Raw genomic sequence first — 19441 nt, forward strand, 5'->3', positions numbered from 1 at the left:
CCTTGATTGTTGTTAAGTAGATGAAAAAACAAAAATGGAAAATGCAAGCCTCTTTAGTCTTTTCCTGTTAAATGGTAGATCTCTATCATGATATAAATACATTAATAGATGAACTCTGTTAAAATTTAACTTTTACATTTAAACTGAATTAAAAGGAATAGCAGAAGCTTAAGAGAAAATTTTCCCAGGAGACTCTTTGTTTGAAAAACATCCACATTTCAAGAAGAAGTGAAATTTGAAAATTTCTCCCCACTAGTTCATATAATTTGATCTTTTACCAAGCACAATTTATATGTCATTTTCTACACCATTTTGCAGCATTGAAGGCAATATTTGATGAGAAAAACCTGTTTCCCAAAGAAATTCTGGATCATGAAAGAAGAGCCAAGCAGTTATGTCAAGAAACAAGTAGTGAAGTGAAGATAAAAAGAAATAAGAAACCATTGTAATTGAAAGAAAAATAAATATTTCATCATCTCATGAAGTATGTATATAAAATTCACAAAAAATGGAATCAAGAATATTGCTCCTTTCTTTTACTCTATATTTGAACTCTAGGAAACTTCATTTTGAAACAGTGTTTAAGTGCTGCTTTTATCCATCACATTTCAATTTCTCTCCCTTTTTAACAGAAAAATACAACTAAAGAGGAGACAATAGCAACTGATGTCTATTCTCGTGTTGTTATATAAAAGTTCCAATTTTTTTTCTAAACAATTCCAGAACAAAGTGTTCTAACCAGTCACACTTCTTGTTGCTCCTATAGACAAATACGTTTGTTCAATTTTCATTGTAAAATCAATTTGTGTTGAAGTTAAATATGTACTGACACAGTGAATATAAACTTGACTAAGAAAAGCATTCAAGGTTATTTATGCTGTTTTGGTTTTAAAAAATGATTCTGATAATGCAATTAAATCTTGTCAGTAACAGCTATTACTATTAATTTTTTAATGACCTGGCCATCCTTCCAGGTACTTATGGAGAAATCACTGCATATGTTCTATACTTTGTCATGTGCTGTGCAGCACTTAGTCCCTCAGTTGTGTCCGACTCTTTGTGACACCATGGACTATAGCCCACCAGGCTGCTCTGTCCATGGGGATGGTCCAGGCAAGAATATTGGAGTGGGTTGCCATGCCCTTCTTATACTTTGTTATACTATACTCTAAAATTGAGTGGCATAGCACAACCAAAGAGGCCTCAGGGAAAAAATAGGAGACTGGGTTGTATAAAAGACTCATTTTATGTGGAAGGTCAAGTAGGGACTATTTGGTTTGGCTTATGAAAGAGAATTCATGGGAGATACAAACTATTCTCAGATATTTCAAAGCTGCCTTGAAGAAAGAGAGTAGAAGTAGAACTGATGGGCACACTTGTAAGAAGGCAGATTCTGGAATTGCTTCCTAATCCTTGTTAAAACTTGAAAAGATTTATTTCCCCTTTCCTCCCCATCTTCATTTCTCATCTTCATACAGAATTATTGGCAGCAGTCCTGCCGCATGGCTAGGAAAGAAAGTAGGAGGACCCGAGAGAAAACCCAGCAGAGATAAACTGGACCCAAGAGTATGGGTGGGGGAATTTAGTGGGAAAGGGTATTAACAGATGAGAAGGAAGAGGGTTGAGCAGAAGCGATGACCAGCATAGTTGGGAGATTAGTTATGTTGTAAATAAATATTGAGTAAATAAAATAAATAAATTAGTAAATATATTGAGAATAATGAGAGCCAAGTATCTCACTGTTATAGAAGGTATTTATAGGACTTCCCTGGTGGCTCAGTGGATAAGAATCTGCCTGCCAATGCAGGGGACACTGGTTCAATCCCTGGTTTGGGACAATTCCACATGCCGCAGAGCAGCTCAACCCCTGTGCCACAACTACTGAGCCCACACTCTAGAACCTGTGAGCTGCAACTGATGCTCTCATGTGCCGCAGTTACTGAGGTCCCTGCATGTTTAGATCACATGCTCTGCAACGAGAGAAGCCACTGCAATGAGAAAGAAACCCAGGCGCTGCGAAGAAGAGTAGCCCCCACTCCGCTCACCGCAACTAGAGGAAGTCCATGCAAAACAACAAAGACCAAGTCAGCCAAAAAAATAATAATAAATAAAGGTATTTATAAAATTTGAAAGGAATAAAACTAGAAAGAACCTTGAGATTTGGGCTTTGGATTATAGATATCAGTTTGAACTCATGATTTTAGCTAACTAGTTAGCTAGATAATAGAATGAAATTTTTAGGAATACTTCAAAATTGTGATTGCAGCTTACTTTCAAATGATTCACAAAGTACTAATTACAATGTTTATATATTTATATACATAAAAACACATCACATGTATTTATCTACACATACACCCATATGTATATATATAAAAGGAGAATAGTGGAGGACACAGGAGCCTGGCATGCCGCAGACCACTGTATCATAAAGTGTCGGACCCAATTCAGCAACCAAACAACAGCAACAATGAAAGGATAAAGAGAGAGAGGGAGAGAAAGATTAGGTATATAGATAGAGCACATATATGTGGTGAAATGTTAACGATTGGAGAAACAGAGAGAGGGGGATGGTAGTTCTTTGTATTATAACAGCAACTTTTCTGTAACTTTAAGGTTCAAACTATTTAAAAAAATGAAAGTTTGCCTTAGTACAAAGGGCTCCTTGACATGTTAAAACAGAGGCTGAATAACTCTCACAGGGAGTTGGCAGAGAAGTCTTGCACTGGTTGGGAGGTTTGATTGGATAATCCATCATTTCTAACTTAAAGCATATGATCTATGAATCATAGATTGGTGACAATACAGTGGAGTGAAATTTGAGCCTTATTTCCAGAAATTTAAGAGAATATTAAGATGTTAAAGAGATGTAATATGGGTGCCAAATACTTTGAGATGTTCCCTTTCCACATCCATCCATCTGTATATCTACCCAACCAATTATCGAAGGCATGTATGCAAGGCACTGTTTTCCAGACGAGCTTTATGCATATAAATAGAGTACACTTCTCCTGCCATCAGTTTTCTGGAGTGAAGGCACATAAAATGCAATGACTCTAAGGTGAAAACTGAGCGAATCTTCTAGTTTTTCTATTGTAATTGTAAATTCTTTTATTAGACATATTTTATACTGTTTTCAGCCCCGGAGGTGACTTTGTTTGAAGTGATGACTCTGAAGTAGCCTGGTTCATGTAGACAGAACTTCTCTCTGTAACCTACTATGTGTTCATGGCACTATGCTGTGTGTGACCCTATTCCATCCTTAATTAATTCAGGGCCTTTTGTATAAAAGGAATTAAGAAGGGCTTTCTCACAAGTATATTTAATGAGAATAGAGCTTTTAAGAGTATGAAAGTCTCTTTTAAGGCTACTGTTTTTAATAATTTAGAACAAAAACACAAAAGGAGAAAATAAAAAGACAGTTATGTCTTAATGTCTTATATCTTACAGAAACTAATTGTGCTAGGCAGGTAGCAGGGTCTCACCTATCAAATGTTAATAGAACTAAGACTTTATAAGTTGGTTCTGAAATTAATATTTAGGTTCAATTATTTAAGATCCATTTTTCTGCAGTGAAAGAACTTGTTACATTAAAATAGGATGTGCCATAATTTTCAATGGGCTGCTTTGTTTGTGCTGTGTAGACTTACACTAAATATAATTTGACCTATTCTTTTTACAGAACATTTCCCTCTTATCATTCACAATATACAGAGCAAACTGACAAAGAAAAGAATGCCTGAAATTAATCCATGCTTACATGGAAGAATTAGCTTATATGTCCTTTACTAATGAGAGCATTTGCTTGTGGGTTTTTAGTTTAGAATTAAATATAATTTTACTTAAAAAAACTATAAGATGCTAAGAAAGATAATGAGATTGAACCTGCAACCCTTGCTGCTCTTTTTTATACATATTAAAGTGTATTTTTACAGTGGGAATAGTGATACTGCTCAAATTCATAGCAAATGCCCTGGCTTTCACTAATGAATTTTTCTCTGATGATCTAGGGGCAAATAGAGTTATGGAAAAAGCAGATTTGTGAAAAATTTTAAAGATTTTCAGCAATATTTTATGGACAACTGTGGTATCTTTATTGTCTATTAAAAGAGCTTAAACCACGAAAGAGAAATTCATGACCGTTGTTTTTTACTCCCCAAGAGACAGGAAAATATACAATCTGCTTGAACTGCTCTATCATAAGGTTCTCACCGAACAACTTCATTAACTGATCTTACTAACACAGACTGTCTGTCTCTGTCATTGGAAGGAAAAGTAATGAGCTGTCCTTGGGTAAATCACATTGTAATCTGAGTAATGTACAGACATAATAATTTGGTAGCCAAGGGTATTTGTGATGGATATTTGCTGGTGTCACTGCATGGGTAGAAGAACATTGATTGAATGATAGTCTTAGGCATTCAGACTTATTTTTGAATTGCAGAGTAGAACAAGAGGCATGATAATGTTGCTAAAATTAAGAATTTTAGTAAATTAAGAGATCATGTTCTTTGTTATCAGGCTTCTCAGTCCTGAGCTATTGCCCTGTTAGGACACTGAAAGAGGTTAACAGCATTCTTGCAGAAGTATTTTTTTTTTAAAGAATTTTAGAAAGGTATTTACATTCACTGTATTTCTTTCTCATAAGCTTATCAGGAATAATATTACATTTAGTGATCAATAGTGAATATTTGTTTAATTGAAACTAGACTAAATTTTCCTTTTCTGAGAGGCCTCTGATAAATAAACCAATGTGTTTAATATCTGATTGCCATTGATGTGATTGATTTGAATTAGAAAAATGAGATCAAAACCCATTCAATTATGTATACATTTTAATTGATAACCTGTTTGTAGAGAACATCATATAGGATTTTAAAACCATTAAAAATAACACCAATGTTTATTATCAAATTATTTATATTTAATAATATTATCTTGATAATTTGGTAAATCAGTAATCTTAATCTGGTCTTTTTGCTCAACATAAAGACTGTATTTCTTCAAGATTCACTCCTTTTCCTAAGGCTTCAAATGGGACTTGTATCCGCAGGAAACTCTTCTGACTATTGTATAATTTGATGAATTGTTGAGTTCTCTGTAAACACAGCAGTAATTTGTTTCTGGATTTTGGATTTGATTTAGCTTTATTCTTTTCCTTATAGGCATTCTGAAATATTTATGATGGAATACACTGGTAATCTGATGTGAGAGTCCTATAAAAGACAAAAAGAATTAATTACTAGCAAATTTACAACCACTGGCACATTCTTCCACATTTTGTTTCTACTTACTATGTGTGTGTGTGTTTGTTGCTCAATCGTGAAATAATGGATGAAATAATAATTCAAACTTAATGATTTAAAAAAATTCTATTGTTTTCTCCCTTGTTGCTTGCATATTTCATAATTGATCATTAACCTGGTCATGTTAGTCCTTCTGTACAAATGTGAACACCTGCTTTGGTTTTAGAGGAATTAATTGGGCAATGTTCAAGATAAATAGAGTTGGCCTTGTCTGATCAGGTGTTCTATGTACTAGCGTTTCCCAGCAGGCACATTTTAACTGTAACATCACAGTGAGTAATCAGAAGCCAATTTTGGGGTAAGTATCTTAAAATTAAATAGCTTTTGAATGAAGTATGTATGTAATAACTTTGACCATGAGTGTTAATAGAGGAATGGTGTTTCAATTCATGTTGGTGCAGGTATAATTTAAATGTATCAAATTAACACATCGTTTTATTTTCCTATAAAGACTAAAGTTTCCTTAAATTTTCACTATCAGTTTGAAGGTCAGATTCTTATAGAACTGTTCATCAGGTTGCTTAGTTCACCAGTCCTTCATGTTTTCCGATGAGGTACAATCTGAAACCCAATAAGGTAAGTGAATTTTAAAATCATATTTTTTTTCATGAGTTTGTAGTTTATTAAGTGCCTAAAATTTTTCTGGGAAAACAGGTGCTCAGAGGATATATACTTTAATTATTAAGATTGTTAATAGGACAACTCCCAGATTCTGCTACTAAGGAAAAATTGTATCCTTCATAATATTGTTTATTACTCTAATATACACCAAGTACTTAAATGTGTGCCAAATAAATTGCCAGTTTATGACTTAAAATATTAGTAACATTTTGATGACTTACATATCTACAAACTGATATTTCAGTCAGAAATCTTATAAGATAATGAACATATTAGAAAATGATACACAGAAATTATTTATTTTATATGTAAAACTTCTTTTACACTCTAGCTTTTACTATTATTGTTGTACTACCAGTCACAAGCTGATATACTGATTTAATTCTCAATAAGGCATTTGCTTGATAGCATATATTTATATTTGCAGTTTGTTAACATGTTATTTTCTGAAAACTGTTCAGCTTGCATTTTGAGGGTTTTTTCCTTTGCAAGTTGTATATCTAAGCAAATAGAGTTTAACTACACATTTCAGAAAAGAAATGGAAATATCTAGATAATGACTTTATAGCTTAGTTTTGGGAAATAATTGACTATTAGTATCTTTATGTATGGAGCTTCTCTGGTGGCTCAGATGGTAAAAAATCCACCTGCAATGCAGGAGACCTGGGTTTGATGCTCAGTGTAGGAGACCCAGGCTTGATCTCTGAGTCAGAAAGATCCCCTGGGGGAGGGCATGGTGACCCACTCCAGTATTCTTGCCTGGAAAATTCCATGGACAGAGAAGCTTGATGGGCTACAGTCCATGGGGTCAGAAGAGTCGGACATGATTTGGTGACTAAACCACCACCATGACCATCTTTATGTATAATGGTGATTCTTAGTGACTCAACCATTTAGGGGTCATGGAAGCCTTCCTAATAGTCTGCAGAACACTAGAAATATAGTTCTTCATTTTTTAAATATAAGACTAATAAAACATTATTTCAGAGGTTTTCATTTTTTCCTCCAATAGAGAGTTACTTCCCAAGAGGTTTAAACTAGGAGTTACTTAAAGCTACTAAAATACATTATTTGTAAAGTAAAAATTAATGTTACTTAAATTTAAAATAGTTTAAAAATTAATTTAAAATTTCATTTAAAACACTTAAAATTTCAAGTACTTCAGAGTCAGTATTCTCCTGGAATCTGCAGCAATATGGCAAAAATCATTCTACTCCAGATGTAATGAGATGGTTGGGTTGCCTGCAATTTTTGTGGAGAGCGTTTTAATAGGGTGTCATTAGTGTTGTGAATTGGTTACAGTTTTCAGTTGCAACTTTCTTATATTTGTTAATTTATTTGTCAAATTATTCTTTGATTTTTTAAAATGCTTTCTTATGTTGTTGCTCTACTGTTTGTATTTGATTGCAATTTTGTTTCTTTATAATTTTTTTCTGAGCTTTTTTTATTTGTACTTCCCTTGGAAAAGTGTGAGGTGGGTGTGGGAGTTCTTTCATCCTACAGTAGCAGGATTCTATAACGTGTGAGACTTGTTACTCTAAGAAGTTAGCCAGATTACTCAACTGGCTTAGAATACTTTAACTTCCTAATGTTATATGTTCAAAACCACACTGGAATGTATTCAGTTTTTATTCCATTTCTCCATTTGTTCTTTTACCTGTTTTAGAATCATCTGGACAGAAGTTTCCCTTGATATCAGAGTCACAAGTGTCTCATATAAAACCATGGGAAAAGATGCAAAAAAGTATCCTATAGCTATTCAGAGATAGCATTGCTGTTGATAATGTTCCAGAATTATAATTTCTCCTTTAAGTAAAAAAAAAAAAGCTGCAATACATTCTATACTGCTTGTTGAATGCATGTAAAAAATGCTAATAGCACATGACCCATTTCTCCTAATAGATGATGCTTAGTCTGAAAATTTGCATTAAAATAATTTCATGGTAGTTTGTTCCAATAAGGCGGAAAGTTCTAATAGGTAGAAATCTTTCTGCTGAACTTACTATGATAAACTCTGATTATTTTAAAAAACTAATAAATTTTGAATTAATGAATGCACAGAGGTCAAAATGGATAAGATCCTGCTGTGGAGTCTTCTATTGACTTTTTCTGGAAGTCAAGCCTCAAGCCCCTTGGCTCAAAGAAATACCGAATTTGTAGTGGATCTTTATCAAGCTGTTGGTTTATCTCATAAGAACAACATCATAATTTCACCTCTTGGAGCAACTTTGGCCCTTGGAATGATACAACTGGGAGCAAAAGGAAAAGCACAGCAGCAGATAAGACAGACTTTAAAATTTCAGGACACCTCAACGGGTAAAATTCTTCCACATGATTGTTTACACTGGATAAGATCTGGGCAAATTTATTTTTAAATTATTAGAGAAGCTAAGGGTCATACAACTTTAGTAAATTTTGAAAGTTATGAAAGGTATAAAATTACAATATGGAAAATTTTAAATGCAAATAATTATCAATGTAAGCAATTTTATTGTTTCTTAAGGAAAATATTACTAAAATAATTTATAAAAAATTGATTCTATATACATAAAAATTGTGACTATGTCTGTATATTTTCTTCTGGCCTGTTTTGGCCAGTTTTCATTGAAATCATGGTGTGTATGCATGTGTGTGTGTATGAGTGGGATATACCCATATATATACACATATATTCTTCCACTAGCACTTCCTGTGTTTTGATTGTTTTTTTTCAATTGCTTCAGAGTATATTTTTAATTGCTGCATTTTATTGTCTCTAGTGGAAACATCACTGCATATTTACCTAATCCTTCCTCATTAAATAGTTTCCAGTACTTCTTTTATGAAAATGCTTCAGTAACCAACCTCACCCAGAAATCTTTGTGTGTCTCTCATTATTCTGTAGGCTTTTAAAATATAGCTTTTTAATTGAAATGTAACTTTTTCACTTATATGAGACCAAGAAAAAGCATTTATTTATACAGTTTCAAAGCTTATTTAATAGCTTCTAAATATTTTTAAAAGAATCACTTACATGAGTCATCAGAGACCCTTTTGTGTACGAGCAGTTGTTATCTAGTCTCTCAATGGCCTACGTGAGATACTGTGGAGATGCTTTAGTGCCGTTATCCCATCTTAAGGTGTGGCTGTCCATCTCCCTAGCTATCTTGTGCTTCCAAGTTCTTCAATGATTTGAATTATAAACTTTTATGTCACTGTCAAATATATATCCTATAGAGGCAATATACAGATTTTTTATTTGGGTATTTAATTACTGTAACTGTAATTAATTTCAGTATGTCTGCCCTAGCATAGAATAGTTATTGTTTAGTTGCTAAGTTGCGTCTGACTCTTTTCGACCCCATGGACTGTAGCCCACCAGATTCCTCTCTGTCCATGGAATTCTCCAGGCAGGAAGATTGGAGTGGGTTGCCATTTCTGTCTCCAGGGGATCTTTCCAACCGCGTCTCCTGCATTGCAGGCAGGTTCTTTTTGCTGAGCCACCAGGGAAGCCCAGCATAGAGTAGTTACATTTAGGAAACTGTTCTCCTGAAGAAACAATTTGCAAAGTTCTATTTGCTTCATTTTAAAGGCAATTTTACATAGAAAAGAAACTGGTGGTAATGAAGTTGCTTGACAGAGTTCTCCTTTGTGGATAATGTAAAATGAAGTCACTGTATTCCAGATTTAGTCTTCATTGTCTGTGTTAATTTCAGTAAATCCCACGACACAGTCCCAGAAACATTTATATCGCATGATATTGCTTTGAAAAGTAATAGAACACTCATGAAAATATGTAAAGTTGATTCCATGATAAACTAGCAAAATTAGAGCCTTTGAAATTTAAATTACTTTAAATGAATCCATCTTATAGAGGAACATGGGAGTCTTAACTCTGGATTGTGAACATAATAATAACAATGCTAAAACTATCAAATATATATAGTGTACCAGTCACTGTTTTATGTACTCAGTATACTTTATTTTATTTACTCTTCACAATTACTCTGTGAGCCAGACATAAACCTGCTATACAGATGAGGACACCAAGGCAAAGAAAGGTTTAGTAACTTGCCCAGAACTGATTCCAAAAATGATTCACTGAGGGTTATAGATCATAAGAGCAACAATGAAAAATTTAATATTTTCTTTGAAAGAGTATATATGCATAATTAAACATTAACTTTGTAACATACATAACAAAATCTACCAAATTTGTTATCTCTTGTTGTTGTAGTAGCTGTTCAGTTACTCAGTTCATGTCTGACTCTTTGCAACCCCATGGACTGCAGCATGCCAGGTTTCCAAGTCATTCACCATCTCCTGGAGCTTGCTCAAACTCATGTCCATCGAGTTGGTGATGCCATCCAACCATCTTATCCTCTGTCATCCCCTTCTCCTTCTGCCTTCAATCTTTCCCAGCATCAGGGTCTTTTTTAATGAGTTGGCTCTTTACATCAGGTGCCCAAAGTGTTGGACCTTCAGCTTCAGCATCAGTCCTTTCAATGAATACTCAGGGTTGATTTTCTTTAGAATTGACTGATTGGATCTCCTTGCTGCTATCTCATACTTTGTTAAAGGAGAGAGAGGTGCAGATGGTGGATAAGTGCAAAAAGAAAAGGAAGACCAACCAAAAAGGGAGAAAATATAAATATTAAACTCTGGAAAATTTTTAGAAAGAAGTTAAGAAGGAGAGCAGCAAGAAAAAAGTGCAGGAAGATGAAAAGAAAGAGATGCAAAATGATTTCAGGGTAAAACAAAGGGTGCAACAGATGAGAAGATAGTGTCTGGCAGGGCCATACTCAGGGCAAAAAGAAAAATCAATAATTATGATTTTTCCTTTACTTTAAATGTTTATGTTTTGTTCATATGGATTTCTTTGTGTTAATATTGATATTTAAAATACATTTCAGTAAAATATTGTTTATCCTGATTACTGAATTTGTTGCCATCTCCTTAAACTTTATGCCATAATGAGGGTCTCATTGACCCATCTTGGTCCTGGCCCTGCCTTCAGTTCCCTCTGATTGTCAAATGGTGCTATCTGTTGAATCAGGCTATATTTACCTTCCTGGCTATCAACCTGTTTCATAACCTGCTTATTCTGCAGATGGGCTTAAAGCTCCTGGCATCCTACCCACACTTACTCTTCTTTCCCCATTGCTAAAACAATCTGTTCAAAATTTACCTTCTCCTTTTTACTGAGCATCTGATAATACTCCATTTTGCTTTGCTTCTAATAAAGCTGCTTATTAATTGAAGACTAACTTTAAGGTGTTTCTTTATTCTAAGCAGTTTATGAAAAGAGACCTGCCATGAACTCCTGGGTTAGTTATGTGTCCAAATGACCCTGTGATGGGGCACCTTTCAAGCTATCTTATCTCTCTGGATTTTAGATTCTTCATTATAAAATGAGTTTGGATTAGATGATTTCCATGGGCTTCCCTCCACTCCAGTACTCTTGCCTGGAGAATCCCATGGATGGAGGAGCCTGGTAGGCTGCAGTCCATGGGATCGCTAAGAGTCGGGCACGACTGAGCGACTTCACTTTCACTTTCCACTTTCATGCACTGGAGAAGGAAATGGCAACCCACTCCAGTGTTCTTGCCTGGAGAATCCCAGGGATGGCGGAGCCTGGTGGGCTGCCGTCTATGGGGTCACACAGAGTCGGACGTGACTGAAGTGATGCAGCAGCAGCAGCAGCATGGGCTTCCCTGGTGGCTCAGAGGGTAAAAAATCCACCTGCAATGTGGGAGACTTGGGTTTGATCCCTGGGTTGGGAAGATACCCTTGAGGAGGGCATGGCAACCACTCCAGTATTCTTGCCTGGAGAATTTCCATGGACAGAGGAGCCTGGGGCTCTACAGTTCTTCGGGCCACAAAGAGTCGGACACGACTGAGTGACTAAGCACTGCACGGCACACACGGACCTTTTAGCTAAAACCATCTATAGTCCTATGGCTGCCTTTCTTTTCATCTTTGGATCTCTCACATTGTACACACAGTTGGCCTTAAGGCTTTCAATAGCAGGAGAAGTAAACGTGTACTAAAATTTAGAACTTTTTTGGAGGTCTGGTACAACCAAACCAAAAGTCACATTCACCCCATGACCTGTAGGATTTCCATGGCTCTATTTTAGGAAATGAAATAAACTTACTGCTTATTAGGAGCCATGTATATGTATTCTTTTTGATCTATGCTAAAAGAAGCTATTAATCTGTAAATTAAATTTATAAGGCAGATAACTTTATATTCTCCAAACTTGTGCTATTGGTAATATTTTTTCATTAACTTCTGAGTCCAGCAATTTATCAAAGAGCAGCTGACTGTCATACAGTCTTAGACCTAAAGTACATGACATAAATTTATTTGCTCTGACAAATGAGTTGGAACTATTTTTTTTCCTCCTCTCATTCTTTCTCCCAATCCTTTAAAGATGTTCATAAATTATGAACTTCTGAAAATTGGTTTCAAAGTTTGCCATTTTATTCCTGACTTTAATTAATTCTTTTGGAGAAGCTCTCATGTCTTCACTCAGAAAGTCATCTTGGTAACTTTTCAGCTATTGAGATAATATTTCAGCTTCCAATAGCAAGAAGTGATTGCATCTGAAATAATTGTATAAATAAGTAAAATAGATTAACATTCTTCATTATGTAAGGAATTCCAGGGTTGTAAAGAATCACTGATATTCTTCAGATCCAATCATATGGAAGAAAATTTTTGTATCTAAAATTGTTTATGTCTGTGTCTATATCCCCATGAATGGAGAATCATGGAGTTTGAAATGTAATGCAATATACCTTCCGAGTCTGTTCTGTGGTTATGTAGGCTGAATTTGCACAAGAGAACTTTCCCAGATGGCTCAATAGGGTTTGACCCCTGGGTTGGGAAGATCCCCTGGAGTAGGAAATAGCAACCCACTCCAGTATTCTTGCCTGGAAAATTCCATGGACAAAGAAGCCTGGAGGGCTACAGTCCCTGGGGTCACAAAAGAGTTGGACACAACTGAGCCAGAACAAAAGGACAAGTGGGGACTGAAATGTGGCCTTCACTCAGCTGGACAAAATATGAGGTAATGGGGATGCTATGCCCCCACAAGCCCCCAGTGAGAGCACAACTTATTTGCACAAAGATGTCCTATGGGCTACTAGCTCTCTGATATTAATACAATGTTTACACACACATGTACACATCTGATTTCCAATAGACACCTCATAGCAAGTTCCTCTCAGTCTTTTATTCTTTATTCAGTGGACATTTCCCAATGATGAACCGTTTGTGTTTTCTTCAATAGAGATAAATTGCATGCAATCAAATTTTAAGTTGTGAAAGTGGTATTTTCAGTATTTAGCTCAAAATAAACAAAGGCTCTGAAGACCTGTGGATTTGAAATACAGTTCCCAGATTTAATGATTGAGTTCCAAAATTAAGCCAGAAGGAAATATAAAATATTGGTGCCCTCTGGTAATAAACTGGAAGACACTGAGCAGCAATCAGAGCTGAATTCTTTCATAGCACATACACCTTCCTGACAACACTGTAGTCAGAATGACCCGACGATAAATAAGTATAGGCCAACAGTGATTCTTAGCTGACTCTATCAGATGCATTTGGCTAGTGGTTATAGTTGGAATGGTTCAATATTTTTACTGTTCACATAGACAACCAAAGTATAGAGACTTATGAACCTGGAAAAATAGGCAATTCTGATCCTTAGCATTTCTAGAGATGATTACAGCAGTTACCTCATAAATTTCAAAACTTGGATAGGCACAGTTCGTCATAAAAGAGCAATTCTTCCTTAAACTGAAATAAAAGTAGTGTTGAAAAGGATTGTTCATCACTGTCCTAGCCCCCATCAACATTCATTAGTATTCCTCTCTCACAAATATCTCATGTTATGCATAGGATGAGATTCCAAAGATACCTGTCCAACAACTAAGAATGAGCTAAATTTGACTATAAAGAGGGAGTTTCTTTCAACCTTTTTGAATGCATATTCTCATTTTTGACAAATTTCAAATTTACATGGACAATTTTTTTCCTGTAGGAGAGCTGGTTTCTCTACAAAATGCATATTCCACAAGAGATAAATGCTTAAAATATTTATACTAACTTAGAAAATGTCATTAGTTGTACCTTAGGCTGCTAAAAAATGGTGATATGAATCAGAGTGCTTAGAAGTAAAGCCGAGAAGCTGTTGTTTTTATGTTGTTCAGTATGTCAGTGTACATTATAATTATTTTTCAGGAGAAGAATTTTCTGAGCTGAAGTCATTTTTCTCTGCCATCTCAGAGAAAAAACAAGAATTTACATTTAATCTTGCCAATGCCCTCTACCTTCAAGAAGGATTCACTGTGAAAGAACAGTATCTCCATGGAAACAAGGAATTTTTTCAGAGTGCCATAAAGCTGGTGGATTTTCAGAATGCAAAGGCTTGTGCAGAGACAATAAGTAACTGGGTAGAAAGCAAAACAGATGGTAAAGTTTCCCATTTCCATAAAGTCATTATTTGCCATTGTATTCATGGTTTTTAATATACTAAAGAATGATTGAATATTTTCCTATTAAATTATGGCTCAGAGGGATCAGTTCCTCTATTTTGCTTCCCTGTTATTCAAATTAACACTGAATTGTAAAATGGAGAGAAATTGTAAGCAGCTTTGAAAAGTATACAGATTTTTTTTTGGACAGGTAACCTGATTGAGAATTCTTACTGGAAGAATTTTAATAGTAATCTTTTATTAAAGTGTGTTTTTTTAAGTATGACAGCAGGAATAATATCTTTGGCCAGATAAGACTTAAATCTATCAATTTCAGATGCTTTCTTTCCCACATACACTGTAAATAATTAACACATATTAGTTGGATGTGTTAATGTTTCATAATAAACATTGATAGTTCTATCATAGAGTTGTAATCTAAACTTTTAAGTATAAGCTAGCAGAGATTCCAAAGGCACTACTGAGAGACATAGTAGAACACAAGTTCAAGCTCATGCAGATCTGAGTTCAAATCCTGACAAGTTCTAAGCCATTCCCCATTTAAAATGAGGATACTATTATAATGTTTCAGGATTATTGAAAGATTAAAAAGAATGTGTGTGAAGAGACCAGTATATATCAGACCCGCAATTAATAGCAACTTGTTTCTTCATTCATTCATTCTGCTATTTAAGCCAAAAAAATCTGTGATGTGTAAGATGAGACTCTGTTTTACATGGGGAGCCTCCGACGGAGAAGCATAAGTTGAAAATGTGAGATGGGTATTGTGAGCACTCTTCACAGGCAAGTACTATTACTGGGATACACATTAAGAGCATCTGTAGACAGCTCCATGGCACCTGATTATGCTGTTGACTCATAGCTTTGAAATACTCATTAGGCATAAAAATCAGAGACTGATTTTTTAGAAGAGGAACATCACATTAGCAACTCCATTCTTATCCTTTCTGAATGGTCAATGGCTACAGATGCAACAGCAGAGAATTTGAGTGGACCACTAATTTATTAATTCTGATTGACTTGCTGAAGAACTTTGAAATAAAGTTTGAAAAATAACAACAGATATGAAGAGATACTTGATTTTGTTCTTTCTGTCTGAAATGCAATTTACACAAATGATTTCACCAAAGAGCAGCCATTGCTAGGTCTGTCTAAATTTATCTAAGATAATTCCGTATCTCCTGTTTCCTAATGAAGTCCTGTTTGTACCTGTTTCTTTGTGAATATTTAATAAATCTCCTCCTTAACTCCTCAAAAATTGCCAAGTTTAAATGATAAAACACCCTATTTTTAATTGATTAGCAAGATAAATTTTTGTTTTAATTTAATTTAAAGCAGTTTTTTTAATCACTGTTGCCTGTTTCTTTCTGCCTCTTGCTCTATTCTCTCCCCAGGAAAAATTAAAGACATGTTTTCAGGGGAAGAATTTGGTCCTCTGACTCGGCTTGTTCTGGTGAATGCTATTTATTTCAAAGGGGATTGGAAACAGAAATTCAACAAAGAGGACACACAACTGATGAATTTCACTCTGAAAGATGGCACAGCAGTCAAAATTCCAATGATGAAAGCTCTTCTGAGAACGAAATACGGTAATATGAAAAAAAAATCACACTCTAAAGGACAACTTTGGGAATTGCTAAGTATATTAATATTTTATTTTCTCTGTTTCAGGTTATTTTTCGGAATCCTCCATAAACTACCAGGTTTTGGAATTACCTTATAAAGGTGATGAGTTTAGTTTAATTATCATACTTCCTGCAGAACACGTGAACATAGAAGAAATGGGAAAGCTAATTACTGCTCCTCAAATCCTGCAATGGTTCTCTGAGATGCAAGAACAGGAAGTGGAAATCAGCCTTCCTAGGTTGGTAATGTCATTTTATCACTCTAGTTCTTATGTTTTCACTTATAGACGGATTTCAATAGCTGGCTGAAAGATAATTAATGTTTAAAAAGTCTATTGACAAAAATAAAATGAAAAACCCGTTAGGAATTGTTACTCTACTTTATGGATACAAAGCAGGTCTGAACATTGCCAGCACTGTTTTGCCATGAGGAGGATAGAATTTAAGTACTCAATATTCTCTGAAAGGAATGAAGAAATATGTCTTCAAAACAGAATGCTGGGATTAAAAAGAATTATTACTCTTTTTATTATACAAACTTATTTTTCTCTAACATTTTTTTCTCTGGTTGAAATTTAAAATATTTTATCTTCTCTTGTGTTTAAGGAAAATAAAATTCCCAAGACACTTGTGATATTATACAGTTAAAAAAATATGTGGTTACCTTTGATAGAGGGTGCTCTCTATTCAGTTCAGTTCAGTTCAGTGGCTCAGTTGTTTCTGACTCTTTGAGACCCCATGGACTGCAGCATGCCAGGCTTCCCTGTCCATCACCAACCCCCAGAGCTTACTCAAACTCATGTCCATTGAGTCGGTGATTCCATCCAACCATCTCATCCTCTGTCATCCCCTTCTCCTCTTGCCTTCAATCTTTCCCAGCAGCAGGGTCTTTTCCAGTGAGTCAGTTTTTCGCATCAGGTGGCCAAAGTATTGGAGTTTCAGCATCAACATCAGTCCTTCCAAGGTATATTCAGGGTTGATTTTCTATAGAATTGACTGGTTGGATCTCCTTGCAGTCAAAGGGACACTCAAGAGTCTTTTCCAACACCACAGTTTAAAAGCATCAATTCTTCAGCACTCAGCTTTCTCTACAGTCCAACTCTCACAGCCATACATGACTACTGGAAAAATCATAGCTTTGACTAGATGGACCTTTGGTGGCAAAGTAATTGGTCATAACTTTTCTTCCAAGGATCAAGCTTTTTTTAAATTTCATGACTGCAGTCACCATCTGCAGTGATTTTGGAGCCCAAGAAAATAAAATTTCTCACTGTTTCCATTGTTTCCCCATCTATTTACCATGAAGTGATGGGACCAGATGTCATGATCTCAGTTTTCTGAGTGTTGAGTTTTAAGCCAACTTTTTCACTCTCCTCTTTCACTTTCATCAAGAGGCTCTTTTGTTCTTCTTCACTTTCTGCCATAAGGGTGGTGTCATCTGCATATCTGAGGTTATTGCTATTTCTCCCAGCAATCATGATTCCAGCTTGTGCTTCATCCAGCTCAGCAATTCTCATGATGTACTCTGCATATAAGTTAATTAAGCACAGTGACCATATACAGCCTTGACATACTCCTTTCCCGATTTGGAACCACTCTGTTTTTCCACGTCCAGTTCTAACTGTTACTTCTTGACTTGCATACAGATTTCTCAGGAGGCAGGTCAGGTGGTCTGGTTTTCCCATCTCTTGAAAAATTTTCCACAGTTTGTTGTGATCCACACAGTCGAAGGTTTTGGTGTAGTTAACAAAGCAGAAGTATATGTTTTTCTGGAACTCTTGCTTTTTCAATGATCCAGCAGATGTTGGCAATTTGATCTCTGGTTCCTCTGCCTTTTCTAAACCCAGCTTGAACATCTGGAATTTCACAGTTCATGTACTGTTGAAGCCTGGTTTGGAGAATTTTGAGCATAGCTTTGCTAGTATGTGAGATGAGTGAAATTGTGCGGCAATTTGAACATTCTTTGGCATTGCGCTTCTTTGGGATTGGAATGAAAACTGCCCTTTTCCAGTCCTGTGGCCACTGCTAAGTTTTCCAAATTTGCTAGCATATTGAATGCAGCCCTTTCACAGCATCATCTTTTAGGATTTGAAATAGCTCAACTCGATTCCATCACCTCCTCTAGCTTTGTTTGCAGTGATGCTTCTTAAGGCCCACTTGACTTTACTCCAGGATGTCTGGCTCTACATGAGTGATCACACCATCATGGTTATCTGGGTCATGAAGATCTTTTCTGTATAGTTCTTCTGTTTATTGTTGTGACCTCTTTTTAATATCTTCTGCTTCTGTAGGTCCATCCATTCCATTTGTCCTTTATTCTGTCATATTCCTTTCCCAATTTGGAACCACTCTGTTTTTCCATGTCCAGTACTAACTGTTCCCTTGGTATCTATAATTTCATTGAAGAGATCTCTAGTCTTTCCCATTCTATTATTTTCCTCTATTTCTTTTCATTGATCACTGAGGAAGGCTTTCTTATCTCTCCTTACTATTCTTTGGAACTCTGCCTTCAAATGGGTATATCTTTCTTTTTCTTCCTTGCCTTTAGCTTCTCTTCTTTTCTCAGCTATTTGTAAGGCCTCCTCAGAGAACCATTTTGCCTTTTTCTTTTATTTTCTTGGGGATGGTCTTGATCACCACCTCCTGTACAATGTCATGAATCTCCATCCATAGTTCATCAGGCACTCTGTCTATCAGATGTAATGCATGAATATGTCACTGTATAATCATAAGGGATTTGATTTAGCTCATATCTGAATGGCCTAATGGTTTTCCTTTCTTTTTTAAAGTCTGAATTTGGCAATAAGGAATTCATGATCTGAGCCACAGTTGGCTCCTGGTCTTGTTTTTGCTGACTATATAGAGCTGTATAGACTGTATAGAAGGTGTATAGACTCTATACACTGTTTAGACTGTATAGAGGGTATATACATATATATATATATACACACATATATGTATAGACTGTATAGAGGGTGCTCTAACAGTCATTAAATTATAAGTAGGATCCTAGGATAATATTTATTATTGGGGTACTTATATATATATTTAAAACTTCTCATTTTTATACAATTTAAAGGTTACTTTCCATTTATAGTTATTACAAAATATTGGGTTCATTTTGGATACAAAATGGACATCACAATGTCATATCTCAAGAAACCATCATTATAAACACTAACTTCTTGATATCATGATTCTGGGAGACAGGAGAAATTTCAGAGCAAAAGACGTGTCTAAATAACTCTCAATCTGAACTTTTAAAAGGAGAGATGTCTAATAGATTATTTTCTGTTCTGTCATTCCTAAATTTTTCTTCACACTTATCAGGGCGTGTGTGGTCTGTGCCCTATTTTCCTGGCTCTCTGTCTCTCCACCTGCTTGACTTTTCTTTCTGTTTGCA

General features: G+C 35.4%; 2 protein-coding genes across 3 annotated transcripts in view; both read left to right on the forward strand.

Annotated features, from left to right (window-relative positions):
- The window catches only part of WDR49 (WD repeat domain 49), a 164783-nt gene extending 163794 nt beyond the window's left edge, over positions 1–989 (forward strand). The window contains exon 19 of the mRNA XM_005675370.3: positions 319–989. Within this exon, the coding sequence (XP_005675427.3) occupies positions 319–449 (131 nt within the window). The 3' untranslated portion in view covers positions 450–989. The remainder of the gene's footprint in view (positions 1–318) is intronic.
- SERPINI2 (serpin family I member 2) overlaps positions 5430–19441 on the forward strand; it is a 35863-nt gene continuing 21851 nt past the window's right edge. The window contains exons 1-5 of one of the 2 annotated variants that reach the window (XM_005675359.3): positions 5430–5604; positions 7989–8243; positions 14160–14390; positions 15808–16002; positions 16085–16277. In XM_005675359.3, coding sequence (XP_005675416.1) covers positions 7997–8243; positions 14160–14390; positions 15808–16002; positions 16085–16277 — 866 coding nt within the window. In that variant the 5' untranslated portion in view covers positions 5430–5604; positions 7989–7996. Of the gene's footprint in view, positions 5605–5760; positions 5883–7988; positions 8244–14159; positions 14391–15807; positions 16003–16084; positions 16278–19441 lie in introns of those variants that run through there. The other variant, XM_013964454.2, reaches the window with a different exon arrangement.

Source organism: Capra hircus, chromosome 1, assembly GCF_001704415.2.
Source record: "Capra hircus breed San Clemente chromosome 1, ASM170441v1, whole genome shotgun sequence".
NCBI classification, from domain to species: Eukaryota; Metazoa; Chordata; class Mammalia; order Artiodactyla; family Bovidae; genus Capra; species Capra hircus.